Source organism: Balaenoptera borealis (assembly GCF_965194805.1).
Source record: "Balaenoptera borealis genome assembly, chromosome: 12".
Taxonomy (NCBI): Eukaryota; Metazoa; Chordata; class Mammalia; order Artiodactyla; family Balaenopteridae; genus Balaenoptera; species Balaenoptera borealis.
The window spans coordinates 71120639-71147078 of record NC_138869.1 but is presented as its reverse complement, the minus strand read 5'-3'; the positions used below and the strand labels follow the sequence as shown (position 1 = coordinate 71147078).

Sequence of the window (26440 nt, the reverse complement as noted above, 5' to 3'; positions counted from 1 at the left end):
CCTTTCTTGGCAGGAGGATTCTTAACCACTGGGCAACCAGGGAAGCCCCAGAGTTTTAGAGTTTTTAAACCCCAGTTTATAGAAGAGGAAATGAGATTCAGAGAAGTAAAGGGAAACTTATTATATTGAGTTTTGATTAGGCCTGTAGTTAGGAAAAAGGTTGCCAATTCATTGTTCAGGTACTCTCGTGATTTTTCAATGATGCAGACATTTGATGTCTAGCCAAACTGGGAGGTAAACAATAAATGCTGGAGAGGGTGTGGAGAAAAGGAAACCCTCCCGCACTGTTGGTGGAAATGTAAACTGGTACAGCTACTATGGAGAACAGTATGGAGAGTCCTTAAAAAACTAAAAATAGAGCTACCATATGATCCAGCAATCCCACTCTTGGACATATATCCAGAGAAAACTATAATTCCAAAAGATACATACACCCCAATGTTCATTGAAGCACTATTTACAATAGCCAGGACATGGAAGCAACCTAAATGTCCATCAACAGAAGAATGGATAAAGAAGATGTGGTACATAGATACAATGGAATATTACTCGGCCATAAAAAAGGATGAAATAATGCCATTTGCAGCAACATGGATGGACCTAGAGATTGTCATACTGAGTGAAATCAGACAGAGAAAGACATATATGATATCGCTTATATGTGGAGTCTAAAAAAAAAAGGCTACAAATGGGAGGTAGGCCCCTGCCATCCCTTTGAGCATCCTTTTCCAGTCTCTGCTAGGATTGTGCTTCTCTCTCAATGCCCAGGACCGTCCTCTCCCTCAGGAGGAGACAGATGACAGTCCAGTTCACGTGGCTAGCCCCTCTTGTCTGCTTATCTGGGGCCCAAAGTGGTCTCAGCCTGTGTGTGTGGGGGGCAAGGGGGTAAGGGGGTCTGAGCCCAAGGCTGAGAGTTAAGTAGACTTGACAGCCAGTATAACAACAGGTTGCTCGTCTGGGAAGCCAGATAGGTCCTTACATCAGCCCTGCAAGGACTTTTTAATTCTAACTCCAATTAGAATGGCCCATTCTAATCAGAGGACCAAGACCAGGATGAGATTAAGCTGTGCTTGAAAATAATTCAGGATTAGTGAGAAAAGAATAGAAACATTTATTTCTCAAGAAACTTAATTATTATTTAAACCTAAGAGTTTACTTTTTAAAAGCAAATCATCACGTCGAATTATTTACTTGGCTATTTAATGGTTACTTTGTTTAGCTCTTTGATGAAGGGTTGGAGTTCTGTTTCCAGAAAAGATGAGGAAGCATATTGCTTTCTAGCTCAGTTAACTATATCTCCAACTTAAGCCATGTATTCAGACCATATGAGCTCAGAACAGAAGCAGCCCACCCTGACTATTAGGAACCTAAGATGAAAAAGAGAGTCCTGAGGGCTAAGCTCACAAGGTGAAAATAGCCATAATACATACTAAGTTCTTCCTGAGTCAGGTGGATCCAGGTTTGCACTTTTCATATTAAACAAAAATCTCATGTGCAATGATAGAAGCATTTTGGAAGTCAATTTGGCTATTTATCAAGAATTATAGCAGCTGTGTCTTGGGTAAGGCTCACTGCTTTCAATATTTCTTTGAATGAGTTATTCCATTCTTGAAAATTTATCCTCAGGAAATAATTTAAGGCATAGAAAAAACTCTAGCCAAAAGAGCTCACCACAGCATTATTTTAATTTTTTTTTTCTATTTTTTGGCCACGCTGTGTGGCGGCATGCGGGATCTTAGTTCCCTGACCAGGGATCGAACCTGCGCCCCCTGCAATGGAAGCACAGCATCTTAACCACTGGACCACCAGGGAAGTCCCACCAGAGCATTATTTTAGATATTCAAGCATTGAAAACCCATAGCATCTGAGAGCAAGGAAATAGGTAAATGACCTACAGCGTATCTACCTAATGATTTATTAAGTAGCCATATTTTAAATCATGCTTACATTTAAAGTACATTTGGTATTGAACTGGATTGTCCCTCTATTGCCTTTCATCTAATATGTGAAAATGGTTGAAACAAAGTTAAAAATGTAAGTTGTAAGACAAAGACTATTTGTAAAGTACTAGCTATAAAATTTGGTCTAAGATATATTAGGAAGGGTCTGCCCAGACTATCATCATCTTCTTTATCCATCCAAACCCGAAGTCCAGCCATTCTTCAAGTCCTGTGCTGCCTCCTCATCCCTCCCTCCTCACAGCTCCTACAGTACACATTGGCCCGTGATAGGCTACCTCGTGCAGTTGGTGTTTTCATTCAGTATGTATCTCTCTCACTGGGATCCTTGACATCAGTGACTGGGTTTTAAACCTCTTTTATTCCGCACAGCACACAGCTCAACCCCTGCACCCAATCAGTCATGAGTCCTATTGATTTTACTTCCAAGCTTTCCTCAGCTCTATCTTTTCCTCTCTATCCTTTCAACTAAGCCTCATCTCTCACATGGGCTCCTGCCACATTGTAGCAATCAATGCTGTATCAGTTATCGTGCTTTAGGCTGCAAGTAACAGAAAAGTCCATGTGGAGTAGCTTACACAATGAGGAAAGTCTGTTCTCCCTTTTTTTTTTTTTAAACTTTTATTTATTTATTTATTTATTTATTTATTTATTTATTTATTTATTTATGGCTGTGTTGGGTCTTCGTTTTCTATGTGAGGGCTTCCTCTAGTTGCAGCGAGCGGGGGCACTCTTCATCGTGGTGCACGGGCCTCTCACTGTCGCGGCCTCTCTTGTGGCGGAGCACAAGCTCCAGACGCGCAGGCTCAGTAGCTGTGGCTCACGGGCCTAGTTGCTCCGCGGCTTGTGGGATCTTCCCTGACCAGGGCTTGAACCCGTGTCCCCTGCATTAGCAGGCAGACTTTCAACCACTACGCCACCAGGGAAGCCCCTGTTCTTTCTATCTGAGAGAAAAGCCCTTTCCAGAAAGCCCCCCAGAAGACTCTCCCTCGGGGTCCACTAGCCAGCACTGGTCACACATTCATGCCTTAGCTGCAGGGGAGGCTGGGAAAGCCATCATTTATCAGTTTCAATCTCAATAGTGGGATGCAGGCTCTGCCAGCAGGAATGAGAAGAGCGTGAAGAGGCAGTTTCTATTAGGGTAGGGAACCAATAGTGTCAGCCCCAAACTTCCTGCCTTGGGTGTCCCCACCCCTTTAATCCATTCCCAACACTGCCACTATTAATTCACTCATTCATTTAATTAATGATTCATTCATTGTATTAGTCAGGTTTGGCTAGTTTGTGTTCCAGCAACAAACAGCAAGGGGGAAGAGAGAGCACAGAGACTGGCACCAGCTTCTACCTGCTTCCGCCTGAAATGGACCTATGTTTCACCCATCATCCCCCAACCCCCCTCCCCACAACCATTAGTCTGTTCTCTGTATCTATGAATCTGTTTCTGTTTCATTATGTTTGTTTGTTTTGTTTTTAGAGTCCACATATAAGTGAAATCATATGGTATTTGTCTTTCTCTGTTTGACTTACTTCATTTAGCATAATACCCTCTAGGTCCATGTATGTTATCACAAATGGCAAGATTTCATTCTTTTTTATCCATTCATCTATTGATGGACACTTAGGTTGCTTCCATATCTTGGCCGTTGTAAATTATGCTGCAGTGAACACAGGGGTGCATGTATCTTTCTAAATTAGTGGTTTTGTTTTCTTTGGATAAACACTCAGAAGTAGAATTGCTGGTTCATATGGTAGTTATATTTTTAATTTTTTGAGGAATCTCCATATTCTTTTCCTTAGTGGTTGTATTAATTTACATTCCCACCAACAGTGCATGAGGGTTCCCTTTTCGATTCTGCTTACATTTCATTGGCTAAAGCAAGTCCTGTGGCCATACTTAGCTTCAAAAGGGCACAGAAGTGAGATCATCCTTCACGCAGGGTAAGCCGCATGAACAGTTACCAAATCCAACAAATATTTATTGAGTGTTGGCTATATGCAAAGAGACGTGCTAGAGATGTATTGGTAAGAAAAACAAAGTATCTGTTCTGAAAGCTTTTACAGTCTAGAAGCAATAGTCTACCCCTTCCTTTATGTGCTCAGGCTAACATTTAGAGACTTCAGTTGTACCACCACTTACATTTTCATTGCATTAAAAAAAAAAAAAAAAGCTTGGCTGTCTTCCTGAATAGGCTGTAAAACCTCAAAGATGTCTTATCCTTTCTTGTAAACCTCATACCTAGAATTGTGCCTAGTACTAGTAGAAACTTAATGTTTGTTGAATGATGTATGAGATAGGATGGGCTCAGCTACGGAACAGGAAGCCCAGATGACAGTGGCTTAAACAAACAGGGTTTGTATTTTAACATTTAGTGAGAAGTCTAACAGCCAGCAGCTGCTGGGGCTGATTTCTCTGTTCAACAATGTCATCCAGGACCCAGACTCTTTCCAGCCTTATACTTTGATACACTTGGCTTGTTGGCTTTTCCTCCCCATGATTGTGCTTCATGATCACAAGACTGCTGCCATTGCTCCACATAATACATTTTTAAGGCAGGAAAAAAACAGAAGGGGCAGCAGCAGGGGGCTGTCCACTGGTAACTGTCCCTTATAGCAGGGAACAGAAACTTTCCTAGAAGACACCCGGTAGTTTATGTCTCATGGCCAAAACATGGATCACACGGCCACCCCAAGCTTCGAGCAAGGCTGGGAAAGAGAATATCGGGATTTCCAGTCTCTGTGGTTGGAGACGGCCAAGAAGGGGCTGGGAATGGTTTGGGTAGCCAACCGAAAGTTTCACCACAAATGAAGAATATGTGCTCAATAAGTACTTACTGGTGGAAGTTTAGATTTTTATGATCTGGTTCTTTATTGATTTTTAATAACATACAAAGAACCCTCATCACTGCTGTGTCTAACCAGTGTTGAGTGCATCCTCTGTTCTTGCTGGGAACTATGGAATTTCCTCATTCAGTCTTTGCAACCCCGTGACAGAGGTATTATCGATCTGTTTTACATATGAAGAAACTGAATCCCAGAGTAGTTAAGCAGCTTGTTCAACATGCTCACTTACCAACCAGTAAACGATGACACAGGGGTTTGAATTCCAGTGTCTGAGTCCAGAGCCCATGATCCTATCCTAGAACTTGAGGTCTAGAGGTGAACAGAGAGCTCATCAGACACAAGCCCTTTATTTCATAGCGCTGAAGCCAGGATGGGAGGTAACCTGCTCAAGGTCACACAGCAAGCCCAAGTCAGAGCCAGGCCCAGGACCCAGGAGTCCTGACCCCCAGGCCACGGTTCTATCACTCTGGGCTGCCTCTATTTAGAAACCTCAAGTTAGTTCACTGATCTTTAAAAAGACAAAAATACCAAATGGGATCCTGTGGACAATTCAGTTTTTTAAAAAAATGTATTTGACCTAAGTTTTGGCAAACTAGAGCAAGTTGTTTCCTTTTTTGGAGTCAAAACTTAGCGATTAGTTGGTTCAAACTCCTCTACCCATCTCAGTGGAAAGTCTAGTCTGTACAAAATTTTTCAGTTCTCAAGTGATAAAGAGGAAGGAAAGAATGCAATGGTCAGAGCCTCAGCTGGGGCTTACTAAGATTACTTTAAATTCCAAGCTCATGACCCAGAAATGCCTTATTTGTGGTGTTTAAACATGTCCTATGTAACACTGCCTTGGGAAGCCTCTTGATAGAGTAAAATGTGTACGTTTTGAATCCCACTTCTACCACCAACTAGCTGCGGGAACACATGACCTAGGCCCACTGTGAGAATTGAGTGGAGCTAACGTACAGACAGCATCTGGCACAAAATGGGACAAACCAAGTGTCATTTCCCCTTCCCCTGTCCTCTGGCACTTCCCCTTCAGACTTGGGGCTGAAACACCTCTTGCACACAATTTAACAAGGAGTGCCTGCCTTCGCACACTGCTTCCTGTTTCAGAGGGTCAGAGTCCCTTTTGTTGACAGGACTCAAACCTTTCAGGGGAAAAAATTTGCTTAAACTGAAAAGTCATTTTTGTGTTGCATTTACGACCCTAGAGCATCAAGGTTATAAGCATAGGCTCTTGAATCACCCAGAGGCTCCGCCACTTCCTGTGTGCGTAGTTGTGTAACCTCCTTGTGTCTCTGCTTCCTTCTCCATACAATGGGGGTAATAACAGTACCAACCTCAGGGGGCTGCCGTGGGGATTAGATGAGGGAACGTGTGTCACTCTGTAAGCATGTCATACGGGTTTGCTGGAGCCTTGTTGGATCCTTCAATCTAAGATAGGCTGGGACCTAGGACCCTCTACCAGAGCGACACAGTACAAAGAAACTATAAGGGACTAAAAATAACTATATACATGCACAGTTGGGGCAATTATGGAGAATAAGACATAAAAAGGCCATAAACCTACTGCTATTTCTGAGGTACTAGGAGAAAAACAGGGTGAGTCCTGTGCGTGACTCCTGCACACAGCACCACCGAGGGGGTGGGCAGACCACCTAAGCTACCCCTCTGGCCTGACCCACCAATCTGCCCCTACCATCACCCCCTTTAAGGAACCAGCCCACCCTCCTAGGAGACCGAGCAAGGGAACCCATTATTTGTTTTTGCTCCCAATAAAGCCTTGCCTGAATTCCTCGTCTGGCCTCTTATCAATTTCTATGGATTAAAGAGTCCAAGGACCCGAACTGGTTAACAAATCTCTTCCACAGCATTTTTCATGAGTGTTCAGTGTGGGTTAGACAAAACATTTTCTCTCCTTCTTTTAAGGATAAGGACAATTGGGCAAATGACAGCACAGCAGGGCAGCACAGCAGGCAGTAGGAGAGAACTCAGGACCGCAGGCAGGATATGGGTTCGAGTCCTGGCTCTGCCACCAGTGCCCATGTGTCCCTTCTGTTCTCTGGGCTTCAATTCTCTGCTAATCACGGCTATTCAAATGTCTTCTTGGAAGCCTTAAGTGACCAAGACTAGCAGGAAACAACAATTTGGTAAAGGTTTAGAATTCTGTAATTTGGGCTCGAGAATGAAGAACTCTTTCAAGATCTTCTCCCAGAACAAGAAGAGTCAGTTAGGAAGGAATAGCAGCATTTTCCTTGGGCGAACTTGAGGAGTCCCCTGCTTGTCCTCCTCATCCTGCTCCCACTCCTCTGTTCCTCCTTGGACACAATGTGACCGCCATCCTCCACTTTGCCCCCACATACCACCATAAACGAGTTCTCAGATCCTTCTCCACACTCTGAAAGAAATGCATTCAACAAACATGCACATTTACCTTGTCAGCCCCATGAGGGCAGGGATCGTGCCTCAGTCCACTGCTCTGTGTATGGACTGAGACACAGAGCAGTGGACTGAGGCACGGTCCCTGCCCTCGTGGGGCTGACGTACTACAGGGGCAGACAGAGGCAAGCAAAATAAACAAGTAAAATATACAGTGGAGCAGGTGGAGCTGGCCAAGAGCTGGATTTAACTGGGCTGGAGTTTTGCCAAGTGAGTACAATCTAGAAAGCTTGAGGTACGGGAGGGGAGGCTGTAGATAAGAGAAGAGTTGCAATCACTAACGATGGAGTTGAGTCAGGGAAAGGAGGGGAGAAGGGATTTGAAGGGGACAGTGAAAGGTAGTGAGATCAGTGGACTATGGGGCCCATGGGAGTAAAGGCTTGAAGAGAAGAGCTAGAAAGAGCTTTGAACATGGGATATTCAGAGGGCCTAGGGCTTGAGTGTGGGGCTGAGTAGTGAGCCAGGGAAGATAAGATCATTGGGGGAGAGGAGGCCATGGAGCAGGGAGGACAAATCATCAGTGGATCGGGCAAATGGATGGTGAAAGCACTGAGCGTGATGGCAGGACGAGTGGGACAGAGGACAGTGAGGTGGGAGTGAAACTGTGTGCGACACTTTAGGACCTCTTGGGTGTACGAGCTACCCCTCCCATGTTCCCCATCTCTTGAGGTAAAAGGCTTTGCTTCAGGCCCCTCCTCTGTCTCAAAAGTCTGGCTCAAGAGATAATGATTAGGAAATTCGAACACACAGAAACAAAGAATAGCTGTTGGGCTAGGAAACTTAACAATTTAGACTATAAATCAGGCACATAGCAGAGTCACTGAATTCCCAGTTCCCTGAAAGATATAGATAACGAGGTCTGACACACATTCCTAAACTGTTTTTACACAAACCAGACCTCTCCCGCTTGCAACCAGGAAAACTGCTGACCACAAGCACATAGACCCCCAGGCCGGTTGGGACCAGAAGGTTGATGATGTTGATTCCCGAAACCTCACCCTGTTACTTCACTACCAACCAGCCAGAAGAATGCAACCCACATCCCTAATATTGCCTTTAAGAACCCTTCCCTGAAAGCCACTGGGGAGTTTGGGTCTTTTGAGCATGAGCTACCCGCTCTCCTTGCTCGGTGCCTTCAATAAACGCTGTACTTTTCTTCACCACAACCTGGGGTCAGTAGATTGGCTTTGCTGTGTGTCAGGCAAGCAGATCCAAATCCAGTTTCTGTAACAGGAGATAAGACCTTCAGATAATTCGTAAATAGTGACAGTGGTGAGAGGAGGAGTTTATAAAGTCATATTTAATAGTGTGACTTAATGTTACATTTGAGTAAAACCTCTTTTGTTTTATTGTAAGAACTATAGAGAAGGAGAGAGCTGTTCATGGCATGAAAAGCAGGACTGAGCATTAAAAAGTTGACAAAGACCTGGAAGTATTTCGTTTCATCAAGGATCAAAGCTGTCAGCCTAAGGGATATAGCTCTACTTGTGCAATCATAGCAGCCCTAAACTGGTGGGAAGGTATTTAGTTTTTTATGGGTGAAGGACCTTCCTTCTCTGTTTGTTTGTTATTTTATTTTATTTTTTAAAATGATCACTTTATTTATTTATTTTTATTATTTTTATTTTTTTGGGGGGCCATGCTGCACAGCTTGTGGGATCTTAGTTCCCCAGCCAGGGATCGAACCCATGCCCTCGGCAGTGAAAGCGTGGAGTCCTAACCACTGGACCACCAGGGAATTCCCCCAAGGACCTTCCTGTCATCCTTAAAATACCAAGCAGAGAGCCACCATTTCAACAGAGGCTTGAAATAATATTATAATGATAATTCATTAGTGTCATATATTAAAAGCCATTGACTGAGAGCCAGTGGTATAGAAAAGTTAAGAAAGTGGACTCTGCGTGGGTTTAAATCCCGGCTCTGCTACTTACCACTCATTTAACCTCATCTGTATGAGGGGGATAATAATGTCTCAGCTTCTGAAAAGTAAATGAGCTGAGAGGTTGCCTGGAGTGTGTGAGGACTCAAAAAATGTTGGTTAGATATTCTGATCTTTCTAATCTTTGTTGGCAAATAAACAAGAAAATAAGGCTTTGAAGGCCCTGGCCATTAGTTCTGTGTACGGAAAAACAGCCAGAGAGTAAGACTGAGACAAGGGTCCTACCTCAGCTAATTGCATTTCAACAGCCCCTGGGAGGCAGTGTGGCCCAGGGGTAGTGAATCTGTGCTGGGAGTCAGAAGCCCTGGGTTTCCATTCCTCCTCAGCCTGAAGCCAAGGCCAAGTATGGCCAAGGGCAAGACAGGGTGTCTCTGAGCCTCAGCTTACCCACCTGTAAAGTGGGGACGATCATTCCGCCAGGCCCACACACAAGGTCGTTTTGAGGACCAAATGAGGAAATGTTCTATGAAGGTAAATGGTAACTCAGTTCACCTGTGTTGAGTGCCCACCTACTGCGTGCTGGGCACAGGAGAAGGAAATTAGGCCTGCTCCCTCCCCAAAGAAGTACCCAGAAGACAGGACATGTACCCAGACAGCCAGAGTCTATGGGAGAAAGTGCTAAAGGAGTCTGATTACGGAAGGAAGAAGTATCTTTATGGTTGAGTCTATGAGCAGATTCAGGGAGGATGTACTGAATGGTGCCCAGTGCACTCAGCAGCTCCCCTTCTAGAGCCTCATCCAGCAGATGTACCTGCTCATGCCAGATGACCTGAGGTCAAGGCTGTTCACTGTAGCATGCTTTATAGCTGCATAAGTTCAGAGCCCCCTAAAACACCCACCAAAGAGAGAATATGTGGGCTCTATAGCAGAATAAGGAAAAGCTCTTTGTGAACCGACATGCCAATTTGGGCTTCCTTCCCCTTCCTCCGGATGCTCTCAGACCCTGAACTTGCGTCTACCATAGTCATTATCATGGGCTCCTTGAATTAGAAGTGTCCTTGATAACAAGGAAAGCTATGACCTGCAAGTGCGTGAACATAGGCCCCACTCGGCCCCAAGCCCCAGAGAAGGGTTACTGTCCTCTTTCTATGAAGAAATCAGGGGCTTCCCTGGTGGCGCAGTGGTTGAGAATCTGCCTGCCAATGCAGGGGACACGGGTTCGAGCCCTGGTCTGGGAAGATCTCACATGCCGCAGAGCTACTAGGCCCGTGAGCCGCAACTACTGAGCCTGCGCGTCTGGAGCCTGTGCCCTGCAACAAGAGAGGCCGCAACAGTGAAAGGGCCGCGCACTGCGATGAAGAGTGGCCCCCGCTCGCCGCAACTAGAGAAAGCCCTGGCACAGAAACGAAGACCCAACACAGCCATAAACAAATAAAGAAATAAATAAAAAAGAAATGAGGCCCAGGTTTGCCAGGGCAGCACAGTCGATAGGTGCTGGGCTGGGATTTGTCCTACGACTGACTTCCTGGTTGTTTTATGTATCTGTTGCCCCGCCCCCTTTGAGACTATTCATTCTGTAAGGGCTGCGGTCAGTTTTCTTATCTTCTCCTTCAGGGCCAGGCAAAGTCCACCCCCTTAGGAAATACTAATTCTTGAGATGGGGATGGTCATAAGAAGGAGAAGCCGGGGTAGGACCGTCCCTAAGGAATCTGTGTGTCGGGGGGTGGGGGTGGAGTGTAGGGGTGAACAAGTTGGTCCTGGGTTGGTTCAGAGGGAAGGGGGGAAGATGAGCATCACCATCTGAGAGAAAAGGTGTGGTGGTGAAACAAGACAGGACAGATACAGTTCCCATCTTGGGAACTTGGGAATTAAGGCAATTTGCTGGAAGCAGACAGGTGGAGGGCCAGAGGGGAGCAAAAACCATCTTCCATTTTCATCTAAACGTCTCAGAAGATTCCTGTGTAAGAAACCTACATATAGACTCCCTCAGGTACAGACACACTTTACCATCTCTATACAAAGCTATTCATTGCAGAATTGACTGTAAAACAATGGAGCCAACTCAATGTCTATCAATAAGGAACTGGTTAAATAGTCATATTTTCATATGATGGAACACTCTCCAGTCCAAGAAAGGAGGAGGAAGTCCTTACCGCTCTGATACAGGACAATTGCCAAAATATATTTTAAGTAAAAAAATTCGAAGTGCATAATCAGGGAAATAAAAAATTTAAACCACAATGAGTTATGATCCCACATGTATCAGCCTGTAAAATTTTAAAAACTGATAATTCCAAGCATCGGCGAGGGAGTGAAGCAAAGGGAACTCTCAAACAGCTGGCAAGTATGTGAACTGACACAACCACTCTGGGAAACAGTTTGCCCTTATCAACTGAAGTTGACAATAATGTGTGTTCCCTAGGCCCCTGCAAATGCCCCACGGAAATCCTTACCCCAACCAACCCCCCCAAACATACATACACACCAGGAGAAACAATTAAGAACATTCACACCAGCACTGATCCTAGCAGCAAAAAATTGGAAGCAACCCAAATGTCCTTAAATAGTGCAATGAAAAATTAATTGTGGTATCTTCATACGATGGAATTCCATACCAGAGTGAAAATGATTGGCATCACTCAACTGAACCTCAAGACCCTTAATCTAATCGTGGGTGCGATACAAGCAAGCTGTAGAAGACTGCACGCAGTACACTTCCTTCTATTCAAAATCCAAAAAGGTGAGACACTACCCCATACTTATTGTATGGTGACATGAACATATGGCAGGACTATAAAGGAAAAAAGGGCATGATAAGCATAACATTTAGGACAGTATTTAGGGGAAGAAAGGTGAGGCTGGGAAGGGCCACAGAGAGGATTTTAAAGGCCCTAGGAGAGGTGGTAGTTACCAGGTGGCTTATTGTATTATGGTTTTTTTTCTTTAATAGATATATATTGTATAACTACTATTTTTATACCTAATCAATATTTAATAAAAACAATTTAAAAAATGAGGGCTAGACCAATGTGAACGGTGTGCTACCATTTGTATAAAAAAAGGGACACACACACCCATAGACACACATGTGCACACGTGCACACATACGCTGATATTAAACTACCTCTGGGAAGTTACATATGCAACTGGAAAAATCGGTTGCCTCTGGGGAGGGGAACTAGGAGGCTGGGGACAAGGAGGGAGACTTTCCTGAATATTTAAATTTTCTGAATCACTTAAATCAATTGGACTTAAAAATAAATAATAATAAAATTTGAAGAGAGACTGAGAGAGGGAGACACAGAGGGGAGGGAGAAAGGGAAGGGAGGGTGTGAGGAAGGGAGGAGGGAGGGACAGGGGCAGGAGGAGGAGGGATGGCGGGGCTCTGGCCGCCAAAACCTTCCAAAACCTTGGGAGTGTGTCCAAAATCATAAGTGGACCCAGAAGCCCCACTGGACAGCCCAGGGAAGCCTGTGTCCTCATCCCACAGCTTGGCCTAGACCCCAACACGTTCTTGCACCTAAGGACAGGGCTGGCTTCACACGATTGCCCACATCAATTTGGGCTCTGCAATCTTTTGTTTCCAGAGCTTTGTTCCTAAACAAGACTCCCTCTCTGGGTCTCTTCCCCTGACCCTACGGTCTTATCTCAGACCTTCGCCCACCTGTGATCTGAACAATTCCTCTGAAGTCGATTTAGTGAGCCGTCATCCTTGATGGCTCTGAAATGTACGTCTGTGTCACTAAGGTCAGCCAAAAGCAAATAGGCCCTTTTCATCCCCTCTTTAATCCTCCCCTCAAGGACCCGGTGTCCTTCGCTCTACTGCCTCATCAAGACCTGCTCGCACATTCTTTATCACGCTGGGATACCAGTAATTCAAAGGAAACCAGGGCCACAGGCATGTCCCCAAGGATCATGGCCTTGAGAGGTAAAGGCATGAAGTGCTAATAGAATTTCAGATACCAGCCAGTGGGCAAGGAAGGATTTGGACACAATGTGCAGGGGGTGCCTTCTGCCCTGCTTGTACCCAGGATGCCTGAGGAGTGAAGTATTGGCAGTGTGGGTCTGTATGAGAGAGGGAGCCCTGAAGCTGGGCTCAGTCCTCCAGAGTCCAATGGCCAGGGATGAGGAGGAGGGGGCCAGGGAGGATTGTGTTACTCTGAACTAAGAAGTTCCTTATTCCCCAAAGAGCCAAGCAGGATCTGGGTGGCACCATAGTACAGAGGTAGGTGCTAAGAGAAGGCTGAGCCACACAGGACAAGATCAGTTCTCCCACCTCACCCATCCCCTCAGTGGGGGGTTCCCTAGTTGAAAACACCTTGGCAGTTCATAACTCTCCCTTGGGAGCAAGGTAGTGTTGTACAGGAAGAAAGAAGCCTTGCTGTATGATGGCTCTTAGCGGAAGTCGTTCAACAAGCAGGTCTAGAGCAAACGTCATGGGCTGACAATACTAAGTGTTGGCGAGGATATGGAACACCTGGACTGCCATACACGGCTACAAGAGTGTAAATCATCCAACCAATGGAAAACTGTTTGGTAGAACTACTAAAGCTAAACACACACCCAACCCGTGACCTAGCAATTCCACTCTCGGGGATTTTCTGAAGAGAAATGAGCATTGTGTCCACCAAATGACATGTACAAGAATGTTCATAGCAGTGTTACTATGGCAGCTCAACACGGAAACAACCTAATGTCCACCAGCAGGAGAATAAACACACTATGGTATATTTGTACAATAGAATACTACTCAAAACAAGCTACAGCTACGTGCATAACAGGAATGGAGCCCAGAGACATGATATTGAATGAAAGAAGCCAGACAAAAAAGTACACACACTGTCTGATTCCATTCATATGAAGTTCAAGAACAGGCAACACGGATCTATGGTCATAGAATCCTGGATAGTAGTTACCCTTGGGGGATGGGGGGAGTAGATATTGACTAGGATGGAACATGAAGAACTTTCTGGGGCATTGGAAATGTTCTGTATTTTGATCTGGGTGGTGGTTTCATGGATGGTTACAAATGTAAAAATTCACAGAGATTCAAGTTTGTGTATCTTAATTACTGTATGTAGTTATATCAAAAACAACAAAAATTGTTTCGTGGTCTAAAGCTCTGTTGCTCTGGTCCCCTGACCGGCCTACTCAGCAGCTTGTTTTGCATTCAAAAGAGTGTTGTGTCCACCTTGGAATGATCTTTCATGCCAGGTGCTGGTGCTGTACCAGAGGGCAGAGAGCGGGAACTTCTCAAGCTGAAGAAGAAAGTATATGGCCTTTTGGGGGCCACCTCGCTCACAGGTGTTTGAACATGGGGTGGAATTTGGTCCAAGATTTATTTCCATGGAGGTGTACCCCCAATAGCAAACGTTCTTAGGATGGAGAACTATAGCTCTCATTCAATTTCAACTGTTAGAGTCTACCAATACGTTAGCAAAATGACGGGAACAAGCAAACAACAATAACAGGCAATGGTTGGCACAGGCCAGTTCATGATACTCAGCAAGTGAGGAAAAGTTAAACTTGGGCAGAAGAGCTGTTGGGCCTTGTGTTCCAGTCATGCTGAGAACTTCTGCAGTGACTGCCGACAGCTATCAGCTGATTTCCCAGCAACCCAGTACAAGAAACTAAAATACATGCATGCTCTACCTAGAAAAAACGAGACAGTAGGGAATTACATTAAAATGGTGGAAATGGTTATTTCTAAGTGGTTAAAATAGTCTTACTTTCTCCTTTGCACTTAAAAAAAATTTTTTCCCCAAATTAGATAGCAAATAACAAATTTTATATTCTCTTGTGACCAGCTCAGATAAAATCCTTTGGCGGTCTTCTGGACTGTGAAGCTGGGGTGGGTGGGGAGGCCCTCCTCTGGACCCTTATGCATCCTGCGCTCTTGCCCACCAGGAACCATCAACGTTGCATTCCCCCAACTATCTTTATGTCCCCAAAAGGGGCCAATACAAAGCAGAAAGGAAGAGGAAGGAACTCAGACACTGCTTCAGAAGTGAGGGGAGTTAGACTGAAACCCTCCACTTCCAACCAGCCTTACAGGTGCCAAGCAAAGGACACACAGTGTTCTTTGAAATAACACAACAACCCTTCTGAAGTTTGGGGACAATTAGCTTTTTCTACTCCATGTAGCCTGTGAGCCCTGGCCCTCTTAAGAATATTAAAATTGTAGAGAATACTAACATATATGTAATTATATTGCAATATATATGATATAGCATGCAATATATAATATAAATACAAATACATCTTTATCTTTTCTTTCCACCCTTTAAGGGAAAGGACAAGCAGAAGGGAACCGCCAAGTGCCAAGGTCAAGTCAGAGTTCCCCTCCAGCTCTGGCCCAGACACACACCTCCCTGGCCCCTCTTCTCCACCACACAGTCAGGCAGAAACTTCTTCCCCATCTTTTTTTTTTAAAGGATATTCTTTTTTTTTTTTTTTTTTTTATTTATTTATTTATCTTCCCCATCTTTTGAAGAAACTATTTTCCTCCTTCAAAGTCCTCCTTCCTTTGTTCCTGAAAGGCCAGACTGGCTGCAGTTGGCAGGACCAGATGTTCACGCTCCTTGCCCTACAGATACCGTGGAGAGCCTGCAGAGCCAGGGGCAGACAAGGCCCCCATACTCAATCTCCCTTCAGCACCTGTCCCAGAGCCTAGCAGTCCTACCATTCACCCCCTCTTCTCTCAAAGCTCACAGCCTGGCCAGGTCAGAAGAGTCTATCTGAAAAGCAAATTCACACTCAAGTGTTAATGGCAACTATTACATTAATGAAAGTGGCCAAGCTGACCAGGGTTTTGGCAAATGCTTTTAATGATATTTTTTAACTTGTTAGGAAAGTGAGATTTTCTGTTCCTAGTCAGAGTGCCCCCACATGCTCCAGTATCATATTTCAGACTTGAGGCCATGAATTTTAATCACAGCAGTGATAAAATTAATTAAGGAAACGTCTACTCACTTCAAGGGCTCTGAATATGTGGATATGGAGAGAGTAGAAAGTGCTGGGTTCTGGATTCTGATCCAGCACTGCCTCTTCCTGCTCTGTGATACTGAGCACACCTGACCTGCCTCTCTGTGTGAAATGAGTTGGTGGGGGGGGGGGCGGTGGGTTGGTGGCTAGATGATCCTTAGGGCTTGACATTGTGTCAGGCCCTCCCTGGGGACCAGATACCTCTGAAGGCGCTGTCTCCATCCTCTGTCCCCCAGCCTCATCCTCTAAACATAAGGGGCTTTCCTCAGCTCTGCCCTTCCCCCTCTCTCCCCTTGGCCATTCTCCTAACTACACTGATGGGCTTCAGTGGCTCCACATTTCTGTCATCTGCTCCTGCCTTCCTCTGGAACTCCAGGTCCAGTTCCATCTGCTTGCTGGGGGTTTTTCTCAGATGTCCTGTAGGCAACATAAACTCATCAAAAACTAAACTCTTCCTCCCTCCTCACCCACAAACTCACTGCTGGTCCCTCCAGCCACACAGTGACCCTGCCATAACACTCTTTTTTGACTCTGATGTCTAATTAGTTGCCAAGCTGCAATCAAGTTTCTTCCCTATTCAAATCCTTCAGTAGATGCTGGCACCTACCATGAACTAATGCCTCACCCTGGCTTTGGGGTCCTCTATTAAATCAGTCTGAGAGAGGCTCAGAGAGGTCCAGTACCATGCTTGAGGTCACACAGCGAGTGAGTGACAGGGCTGTTAACCAGAACACACTGCCTCACTCCCTAAATTGTTTGCAGTCAAAGGGGATGGCAGTTGGTCACTGGAGTTGCAATACACACCATACCTCCTAGAGGCTGCCCTTTGTTTAAGCTGCTTCATCTATTTACAATGACTTCTTTTTATCCTCCTCTACTAAAATCCTACTCATCTGGTCATTTTTCCTTTATTTGCAAAATGTTCTATAGGGTGAGCTTGTAATTTCGCTCTAAATTGCTTTTGTAATTCAAAATATAAATTCATATATAGGTATTTTTAACCCCACTTGAATTAATTGCTCCATTCTTCTGGAAGCTTTTTCAGAGTTGTCTGCAATGTGTCTTATAAATCAGGTTGTTAGCTTCCTGGGATTAGGAGTGTGTAGCTTTGCACTCTAACACATAATATAAGGACTATCAGTACATTAGAGATACTTTGTTAATGTTATACCAGATTGACAGCCTTTACACTTCAGTGACTTCAATGATAAGAATTTCAAAGGCCCTGTGGAGGAGGTGATCAGGAGACTCCTGTGCCCTCCAGCCACACACTGAGATACATAACTCCCAGCCAAGCACAGGAGCCAGGCAGAACCAGAGAGAATGGGTCAGGGAGAAGCTATCCTAGGCCCAACAACCCGTTTGTCCCAGGGAATACTCCTGCTTCTGCTCAAGATATCCCTTTCCAGAAATGTTGGAGCCAGAGCCACAGGAGGGGAGGGAGGTACAGAACAGGCCAGCATAGCCTTGAAATGCTATGGAGCCCACAAGAAAGCCTTGGCCAGATCCTCATCCCACAATTCTGCCACCATTTCTTGGCTGGCTGACCTTGGCCAAGTTTTTTAATCTTGCTGGTCTGTTTCCACATCTGCAAAATGAAGACCAGGTAAGCTCAAGGCTCGCTTCCAGCTCTAAAAGGAGTCACGCTCATGTTCTGACTCTCTGTGTGTCCCGGCTCCCTCCCTCTCTATGGAATGGGGACAGCAATAATATCAAAGGAGGTGGGAGCAGCTTAGACTCTCCAATTCTGCAAGCGTGGTGAACAGGTGCCCGAGATGTCCAAAGGGCCACTTCTCCCACTGAACAAGGAGCAGATGCTCCTAAAGGAATGGGGCTACAGAGCAGCCAAGGCGTGGGAAGTAGGCTGGATCTTCCACAACTCCCAAAAGGCAGCGCTGTTGGGGAGGAAAATGTCAGAAACCATTCTTGCACCCCTCCCAGGGGTCCAAGAGACAGACAGGCAGGCAGACAGAGAGAGAGACAGAGCCCTGTCCAGCTGGGAGTCTGCAACAGCTAGACAACCCCATTCTTAATAGGCCCTGGTGTCTTGAAGAGGGGGAGGGCTGCAGAGATTAGGAGGAGAAGGGCAGGCCCCACTGACGACATCAAACACACACAGCAACTGCTGCCCATTAGAACATTTATTTCTCAGAGAGAAAATAAGTTTAAGACAGTCATATTACAGTAGGTAAAATTAACTTTTGTATTCTTTACAAGCATAGATTTTTCTCTGTTTATTACCTCTCTTATACCATCTGTTATAAACAATTCTAGAAAGCAAATAAAGTCACTTTCTACAATAAATAGAGCATCGTGTGCTTCACAGCAGACGCGACTGAGACACATAGGCCCCATGCCACAGCAGGATCTGAGCCGTTTCCCATTCTAAAAGAGCAGTTTTAAAAATGAGACTCAGAGAGAGACTGAAAGATTCAAAGAGACTGAAAAAAAAAAAAGGGAGAAAGAGACTAAGAAAGAGAAAGTGTTGGGGGGAAGAAAGAGACAGACACAGAAAGAGAGAGAGAGAGAGAGAAAGCCCCGAGATCTTACAACACAGGTTGAGACGAAGGTCACATAGTCCACAGCCGACCGACTACCTGGGGAGGGGGGACGCATTGGCTCCTTTAAATAAACCACACTGTGTGCATTTAAAATACTCAGCCACACAATGGAGGACTCCAGTAATGGAAACTATAGGCCTGAATAATTTAGAACAGTATTTTACAATTATATACACTATGTCCTTCCCTAGCCATAGGCTGTATTGTAGTTTTATTATTGTACAAAATCCAAAACCCCATCCTTTATGTTATAGAGAGTTTTGTTGGTTCCCTTTTAAACTCTGGCTCATGTCCCAAACGTATAAGAAGTCGTGGCGGTTGGTTGGTTGTATTTTTAAAAAGTGTGTAAAAATGGCAGTGATCTCCCCAGTGACTTTGTTTTGTCCAAAACTCCCCTATGAAAAATTTAAAACAATTAAAAAGAACGTCAGGTTAAAAATCAACATGGCAATCAGCGGCCTGCAACCTGGCCCTGCAACTTTGGTGCTTAAGAGGTGAAAAGAAACATCCAGAGAACAGACATCGAAGCCTCTGAAAGTTGTGTTGGTTTGTCAGTCAGCATTCCCGTTTCACAGTTTTTTTCCCTTCTGTTTTTGAGAAGGTAAAGGTGGAGAGGGGGTTGAAGGAGAAGAGGGAAGGGGACAGAGGGTTTGAAATAAAAGACTGTGTTCCCTGGAGTTCGGAGCAGCAGAGGCTGGGCAGGGCAGAGCGCAGCACAGGACACGAAGATGCTGGACTGCAGGCCCCACGCCATCCCTGCTGGTAGAGAGAGAGGCTAGAGGCTGCAGGTGCAGAAAAGGAAAAGCCCACGAGGAGAGGCTAGGAGGAGTGAAAGGGCAGACCCAGCCAAAGGGCACAGCTTCACCCAACAACCCTCGGAATCCACGTGGACAGATGGACACTGGCACAAGCAGCCTGGTCTGCTGACAGGAGCCCATCCAGCCTAAGCCCACCTCTCTGCAAGACAGAAGAGGGCCGGAGGGGCCCTGCCTCAATCTAAGCGGGCAAGCTCTCACAGGCTGGCCTCAGCTGCTTGTCTGTAGCACATGTAAGGGGGTGGGGAGGTGTGCTGGTGAAGGGGTCACCCAAGTGGTAGGCTAGCAGCTGGCCTCAAAGGGAATGAGCCATAAAAAGAAAAAGATCAGTTTGGTGATGGTTTCTGTCAGTTTGGCACAAGAGGAAGTCGGGAAAGGAACAAGGGAAAAAGAGAGACTGGGCAGAGGTGCAGAAGATGGGACAGGGAAGAGGTATGAGGATGGGTGATGGAGAGAGAGGGTGAGCTCCGTGAGATTCCCCGTGGGACCCTAGTGTATCCACAGCACCTCTGGGGTCAGTGTCAGAGCCTCGCTCACCCTGAGGTGTAGTTAGTTGGGAATGGGTGGGAGGGGGCCAGGCACACCCTTGAGAAAGCCCAAGACCTCTTGCTTTCTGGGGCCAGGTCTATCTCCTCGGCTGGGCCCAAGCCTCACAGCTGTTTCTATTTCTAACTGGTTCTTCGGTGGACCAGCCCCTGAGGGAGCTCAGGTGGGAGTTTTTGGCACACAGCAGGCCCACCAGGGGAACCATGCAGTCAGTCAAAACTGGGGCCTTGTCCTTGGGGAGGATACAGCCCAGTCCCTGGCCTGCCATGGAAGGGGCAAGCTGCCAGCCATACGTCTGGCTGGGGCAGGAAGAGGCTTCTCTGTGCCCCACAGGACAGAGGCAGGGCAGGCAGATGCAGGCCAGGCCCTGCTCTTACAGGTAGCTGGAGGTGACAAAGGAGTGGGGTCCCCGCACTCGGCTCAGGTGGATCATCGCACGGTCGTAGGCCACCTGCACTGACTTGCGGATGCTGGTCTTGCGGCCTTCCAGCATCTTGAGCTTGTCCACAGTGTCTTCCACACCCAGGGGCAGGACTTTGTCCCTCGGAAGCCACTGCCTAAAATACAAGCACAGTAAGAAGCCTGGACCGTGGTGGGTCCCAAAGGAGGCTCTTCTGGACCCACTTGCCCAGGACCAGCAAAGCCAGGGGGAGGGGACAGGGCAGAGGGAGGCAGACTGGGACGCCACAGGCGGGAAGCCACCAAGGGACATATTTTGCAGCCAGGCCCTTACCTGGGCCGAGGACACTCACTCAGCTTAGACTGTTGCAAGAGGGAAGCCCGTGTGCCCCCAGGGAGACTAGCTGAGTCATCTGGAGGGCTCTGAGCCTCACCCTGCCTTGCGGAGTCAGGGAGCTACAGCTAGGAAGTGGAGCTGATGCCAGGAATCGATGAAATGATCTCTGGTGGGGCCTGCACCTGGTGTTTTTTAAAAGATCCCTGGGTGAATATAACATGTGGCTAAGAGCCCAGCCTTTGGAGCCAGATCTTGGTTTGTATCCCAGTTCTGGCTATGGATTCTTGGCTTTCTGAGCCTCAGCTTCCTCATCTGCAAAACGGATTGGGAGGGGATTAATGAAGATTTAAATGAGGACCAAATGAAATCATGCATGTAAAGCAATTTGCATAAGGAAATGGGGTAAATGCTCAATAAATGATAGCTATTAGCTAGTCCTACCTCTTCACTCTACAGAAGCAGAGGTGAAAGAATCCTCCTGCTGGTGTTTGCAAGCCATGAGCAGACAAGCCCCTTGCGGTGGATCCTGCACTGCCCAGAACTCTCCGCCCAGGACTGAGACATGCTTTCCTGCAGCCGCTGGGAGTGTTGGCAGATTACAGGCTCTCAAGTGAGTCCCGCTCCAGGAATCACCCCCCACCAACATCACGCCCCTCCCCAGGGGCAGCCAGCATTCAATGACTGGTTGACATGGGGGTACAAAGGCACAGCCCTAATCCCTGACATCTCTAATGAGCCACCCAGCTCCAGAGCTCCAAACAGGATGAGCTGAGGCCTCTGCAGCAAGTGCACTGCAGTTCAACTTTTTCCTCTGCCCAGCGCTGCACCCCCTCACCCCCACAGCTCTTCCCAATAAGACTCCTAATACAAATCTCCATCTCAGAGTGTTTCGCAAGGAATCTGATCTGCAATACCCCTCAGTTACTATTAACAACATTAATCAGTGTTATTAGTAACACCAGGTTACTGTTAACATGGCAAATGCAGACCAGCTGCTGGCAGGTAACCCTTCACCTTCACCTGGGTGGAGGCAGGGTGGTCGAGCCCACAGCCCCTCTGTGTACCTCTCCGGCACGTCCGCATTAGAACAGCCACCTGGTTGGGCCCCTCAGCCTGCATCCTGGTGCACCCTCCCAGCAGCAGCACCCACTCACCAGGTGCGTTTGTTGTCAAAGAAGAGGACAAGGAAGAGCTTCTCTCCAGCCTCGGCCTGTTTCTGCTCTCCCAGCTTCAGCACATCCAGTGGGGGGACGGGGATGGGGACGCCATTGTGCAGAAGGCCCTCCCGGGGCATCTTGGGATCGATGATCTGGAAGCAGGAAAGGAGACAGCATTCAGCTGGGGGTGGACGGGGTGAACAGTGTGCCCTGCTGTAGGACTAACCACTGAACCACCGTACACCAAAGCTATGCAGGGGATTGGCTCTGCCCACAACGCAGTGATGGAGGGGCTGACCTCTTCCAATGACCCTCAGTACCCCAAACAGAAATTTTGACTCTGTTTCCCCAGATATTGTCCTAATCCTTTGGCCCTTTCCAATCAGACCTTCCGACAAGGGAGCTTGCTCCATCAACTGTCAGGCCCCAGAGCTGAAAGAGAAGTACTGGGAAGCCAGGGTGGGGGGTTTTCAGAAGTGAGTGGAGCATCTCTGACATCCAGGCCATACAGACAAACGCCTTCCTCCCAATGTCCCTTAGGGGAGAGGAATGGAGGCCATTTTTTCCCCTGCCAATTTCCCTTTCGAACCTATGCAATTCATTTCAAAATCTCAGGGGCTTCCTAGACACCATGGCTGTGAAGAAGGTCCTGCATCGGCCAGAGGGCCCATCCCTTTGGTTCTACCTAAACAGATCTCCTGGTTACCCACCACCTTCCTGTCTGACTATAATCCTTCCTGGTGCATAGACCAGATACAATTTTAGCACCTCCACGGTAAAATCAAGAGAGAAGGCAAAAGACTGAGTGTGGAGGGTTGCTGAAGAGGGGAGAATGATGTGGTCGGAAACAAGGGCCACTGGAAGAATTAGTCCTTGAGGCTGCAGGCTCCACAAGGGCAAGGGCTCAGCAAAATGCCTGGTGGCATCAACACAACAATAATTCTCCAGCTCTGTGGAGCACTGACAAAGTTACCAAAGCTCCTAATTATTCACACATCATCTTATTTCATCCTCTTGCTGATGCTGAGAAGTCTGCTGACAAGTGTTAGATGACAGAGGAGAACGCCAAGCACAGAAGGATGTATGTAGCTGGCTGGGACTAAAACCAGGCGCCTGGACCAGGCTTGGACCTCTGCTGCCCACTGCCTCCTACACAGCCCCTGCTTCCAGAGCAGCTGGCTGATAATCTCTGTGCACCAAGGCCAGGGAGACTTGGAAACTTACGGAGGAAGCAGCTTTCTCCAGAGATGGAGAAATCTTAATTCCTATACCCTGTCCCAGGGGGCCTCTTATAATAATAAATTGCTCTATTTACTTTTGGGTGTCTGCCAGCTTCCCCACATCCTTCTCAAGATAAGCAGCTAAAAGCAGGTCCTCTAGTTAAGAGTTTACTCTAAGAACCACCACTACCCTGCCCCCAGCTGTGTGATTTGGTAAAAACTCTAACTCCCAGCCTGTCTGTCCCTCCTGGGACTGAAGCTAAGGGTCCTAATGAGAACCACCAGACAAGCCCTCCTGAACTTCCTCGATTATCAACAGTGGGGATAGTGCCTGGCTTGGAAAGTGGGGCAGACTGTGAAAAGTGTCCCCCCAAGGGCAGAAGCAAGATGGGCAAGTCTGCCTCTTAAGGGGAGCTCGCCTCCCTTTTTAAAGAAGACAGAGGCAAATGTATCCCCAAATAATAAATAATGGTCCATTCACTCAAATGTCATGCAGATGTAAAACAACATGGAAATAAAGTTTGTGATAACATTTAACACATTACATAATAAATGTGTACACACACTATTGTTACAGCTATAATATATAAACGATAAATAGAAGCAACAATACAAAATGCTTATAGATGATGTCATAATGCTGGGATTTGTGTTGATTTCCTCTCCTTTTTCCAAAGCTTCTGTAATGTAGATACATAATTTTTACAGAAAAACAAAAAACATTTTTTTAAAGAACAAGAGCCTCAGAAATTTAAAAACCGTATAGTCACTATATGCACAAGTACATATTTAAGTATGCAGAGGAAAACGACTGGGAGAGCATAAACCAAAATAAAAACACAGGTTGTATTCAGGTGGTGGGTTTTTTCAGGTGGTGGCTGAATTTCTTTATCACGAAAGAAAATGTATGATTAAGAAGATAATTAAAAAGGAAAAAAAGAGAGGCTTCCTTGGTGACGCAGTGGTTAAGAATCCGCCTGCCAATACAGGGGGACATGGGTTCGATCCCTGGTCCAGGAAGATCCCACATGCTGCAGAGCAACTAAGCCCGTGTGCCACAACTACTGAGCCTGCGCTCTAGAGCCTGCAAGCCACAACTACTGAGCCCGCAAGCCACAACTACTGAGCCCACGTGCCACAACTACTGAAGCCCACGCGGCTAGATCCCATGCTCCGCAACAAGAGAAGCCACGACAATGAGAAGCTCGCACACCCCAACGAAGAGTAGACCCCGCTCACCGAAACTAGAGAAAGCCCGCGCACAGCAATGAAGACCCAACACAGCCAAAAAATAAATAAATAAATTTATTAAAAAAAAAGAAAAAAAAAAGGGAAAAAAAGAGACTAGTTTTAGACTGGCTTTCTTTGTATTGTGAGATTAAAAAAACAGAACTAAACCTGCACAGTCTTAATCAATTCTTCAACAACTAAGCTGGGGGTCTCACTGACAGCTGGGCATGGAGCCTGTGAAGGCAGCCCCAGGTCCAACCTCCTCAGCACTGGATCACAACGTGGATCTCCCACCTGCCACTGCTAAGCAGGGGGTAAGGCAGGTAGCATGGGTTCCAATATGACTCCAGCAAGTCGTATAACCTTTTGGAGCTACAGTTTGGTCACCTGTCCAAAAAGGATCAGAGTTCCTGCACTCTTCACCTTAAGAGGCTGCTGCCTATGAAAAGAGCCATAGACACAAATGAGCTGGGAGAGGCTCAGAGCTCTGTGTGCACGCATAGGCTGGCAGGGCGGTTCTCAACACCCACTATAGATCATCTGGGGAGTTTTAAAAAAAAATTCATAAAACAAAGAAACAAAAATATTCACGCCTTGGTCTGGCTTTAGAGAGTCTAATACAGTTGTTCTGAGATGGGGCCCCAGTATCTACATTGTTTAAAAAATTCCCCCAGATGATTCTGACATGCCCCAAAGGTTAGAATCAGTATTTTCAGGGCCAGATGGATATTACCTCCCTAATATAGAAAGAGCCCTAAGACATAACAATCAAGGTGGTAAAAATTAGAATTTTTAGCTACTGCTACTACGGAAAAAATGGAAATTTTAGCTACTGTTGGTGGGAGTATAAACCGGAACTAATGTTCTAAGGGGCAACTTGGCGATTTGCATCAGAATTTTGCATAGATGCCCCAAGAAGGCATTCCTAAGACTTCTTCACTGTGAAGAAATAATCATGGATGTGCACAAATGTTAAGCTAAAATGATGCTTACTGCTGGCTGTTTATCATAGTGAAAAATTCAAAGTGATCTAAATGACCAACTAGGGAATGGTTAAAATAAGGTACACGCATACGACTGAAGATGATGCAGTAATGAAAGTGTTGCTGATGAAGAATGTTTAATGGCATAAGACATGCATGCTCATGGTGTGCTGTTAAGTGAAGGGGAGGTTAAACAGAGTACGGTCTCATATTTATGCACATTTATGCATTAAATAGAAAAAAAAGGGCTGAGGATATACATCAAGAGGTAATCTCTGAATAGATGGGACTGTGGGTGATTTTGAACTCAGTGGCTCAGAACACAGGCTTTGACATCACACACTTTGAGCCTTGGGCTCAAATTCCAACCCTGCCACTTAATAGCTAGATGACCATGGTAGCAAATAGATCTTCAGTTTTTTCCCCTACAAAATGAGAATAACCATACCTTCCTCAGCATTTCAAGAACTTAGCATGACAGACATTAAGTAAAACACCTAAGCATTATTAACAGCTTTTACAATTTTCTACAATGAGCACATATTACTTTTTGCATAATAATTTTTTTTATTTAGCAAATAAATATATGCTATTAAATCGCTAAGAGCCCTAGCTTCTGTCTGCATACTTTAACCTATTTTAAGTGCCCTAAGCTGGGAGTCTAGCTGGTGTGACCCATCCAGGCTGGGATAAAACCTCCCTCCCTTCTGCAGCTAAAGGCACTCTGACTCCCAATCACACTCTGCTGGCTTGATCCAATCAGATAAGCCCCCAAGGCAAGGCAGGGGCCAGACCACCCAGGGGAGGGAGGAGGATCAGGTAGACTCACCAAGGCAGGGTAGGAGGGATAACCTCGGCACTTGGCCCACACCAGCTCCAGGGGCTCCAGGTCTCCACGGTCTTCAAAGGGCATCAGGAGGCTTCTGCCTGGGGGTGGGGGAGGGGAGGAGACAGTGCCCAAGGGGGCATGGAATGGTGCCCAGGAGGCCTGACCGGGGCCTCCATTTGACTGGGGCAGCCCAGGAATGAGTGAGCAACATCCCCTCCACCCTTCCTCTTCCCTACCCTCTCCTTAGTTCTTAAGACTAGATCAGGAGACA

The 26440-nt window shown here is 46.2% G+C and overlaps 1 protein-coding gene across 9 annotated transcripts in view; it reads right to left on the bottom strand.

Moving 5' to 3' along the window:
- Positions 1-26440, bottom strand: part of BRPF3 (bromodomain and PHD finger containing 3) — a 57122-nt gene that overhangs the window by 4137 nt on the left and 26545 nt on the right. For 2 of the 9 annotated variants that reach the window (XM_082346659.1, XM_082346660.1), the window contains exons 11-13: positions 26170-26267; positions 21905-22059; positions 18216-20571 (exon numbers count right to left, since the gene is read on the bottom strand). In XM_082346659.1, the coding sequence (XP_082202785.1) occupies positions 20388-20571; positions 21905-22059; positions 26170-26267 (437 nt within the window). In that variant the 3' untranslated portion in view covers positions 18216-20387. The other 7 variants (XM_082346661.1, XM_082346662.1, XM_082346663.1 and 4 more) reach the window with 7 other exon arrangements.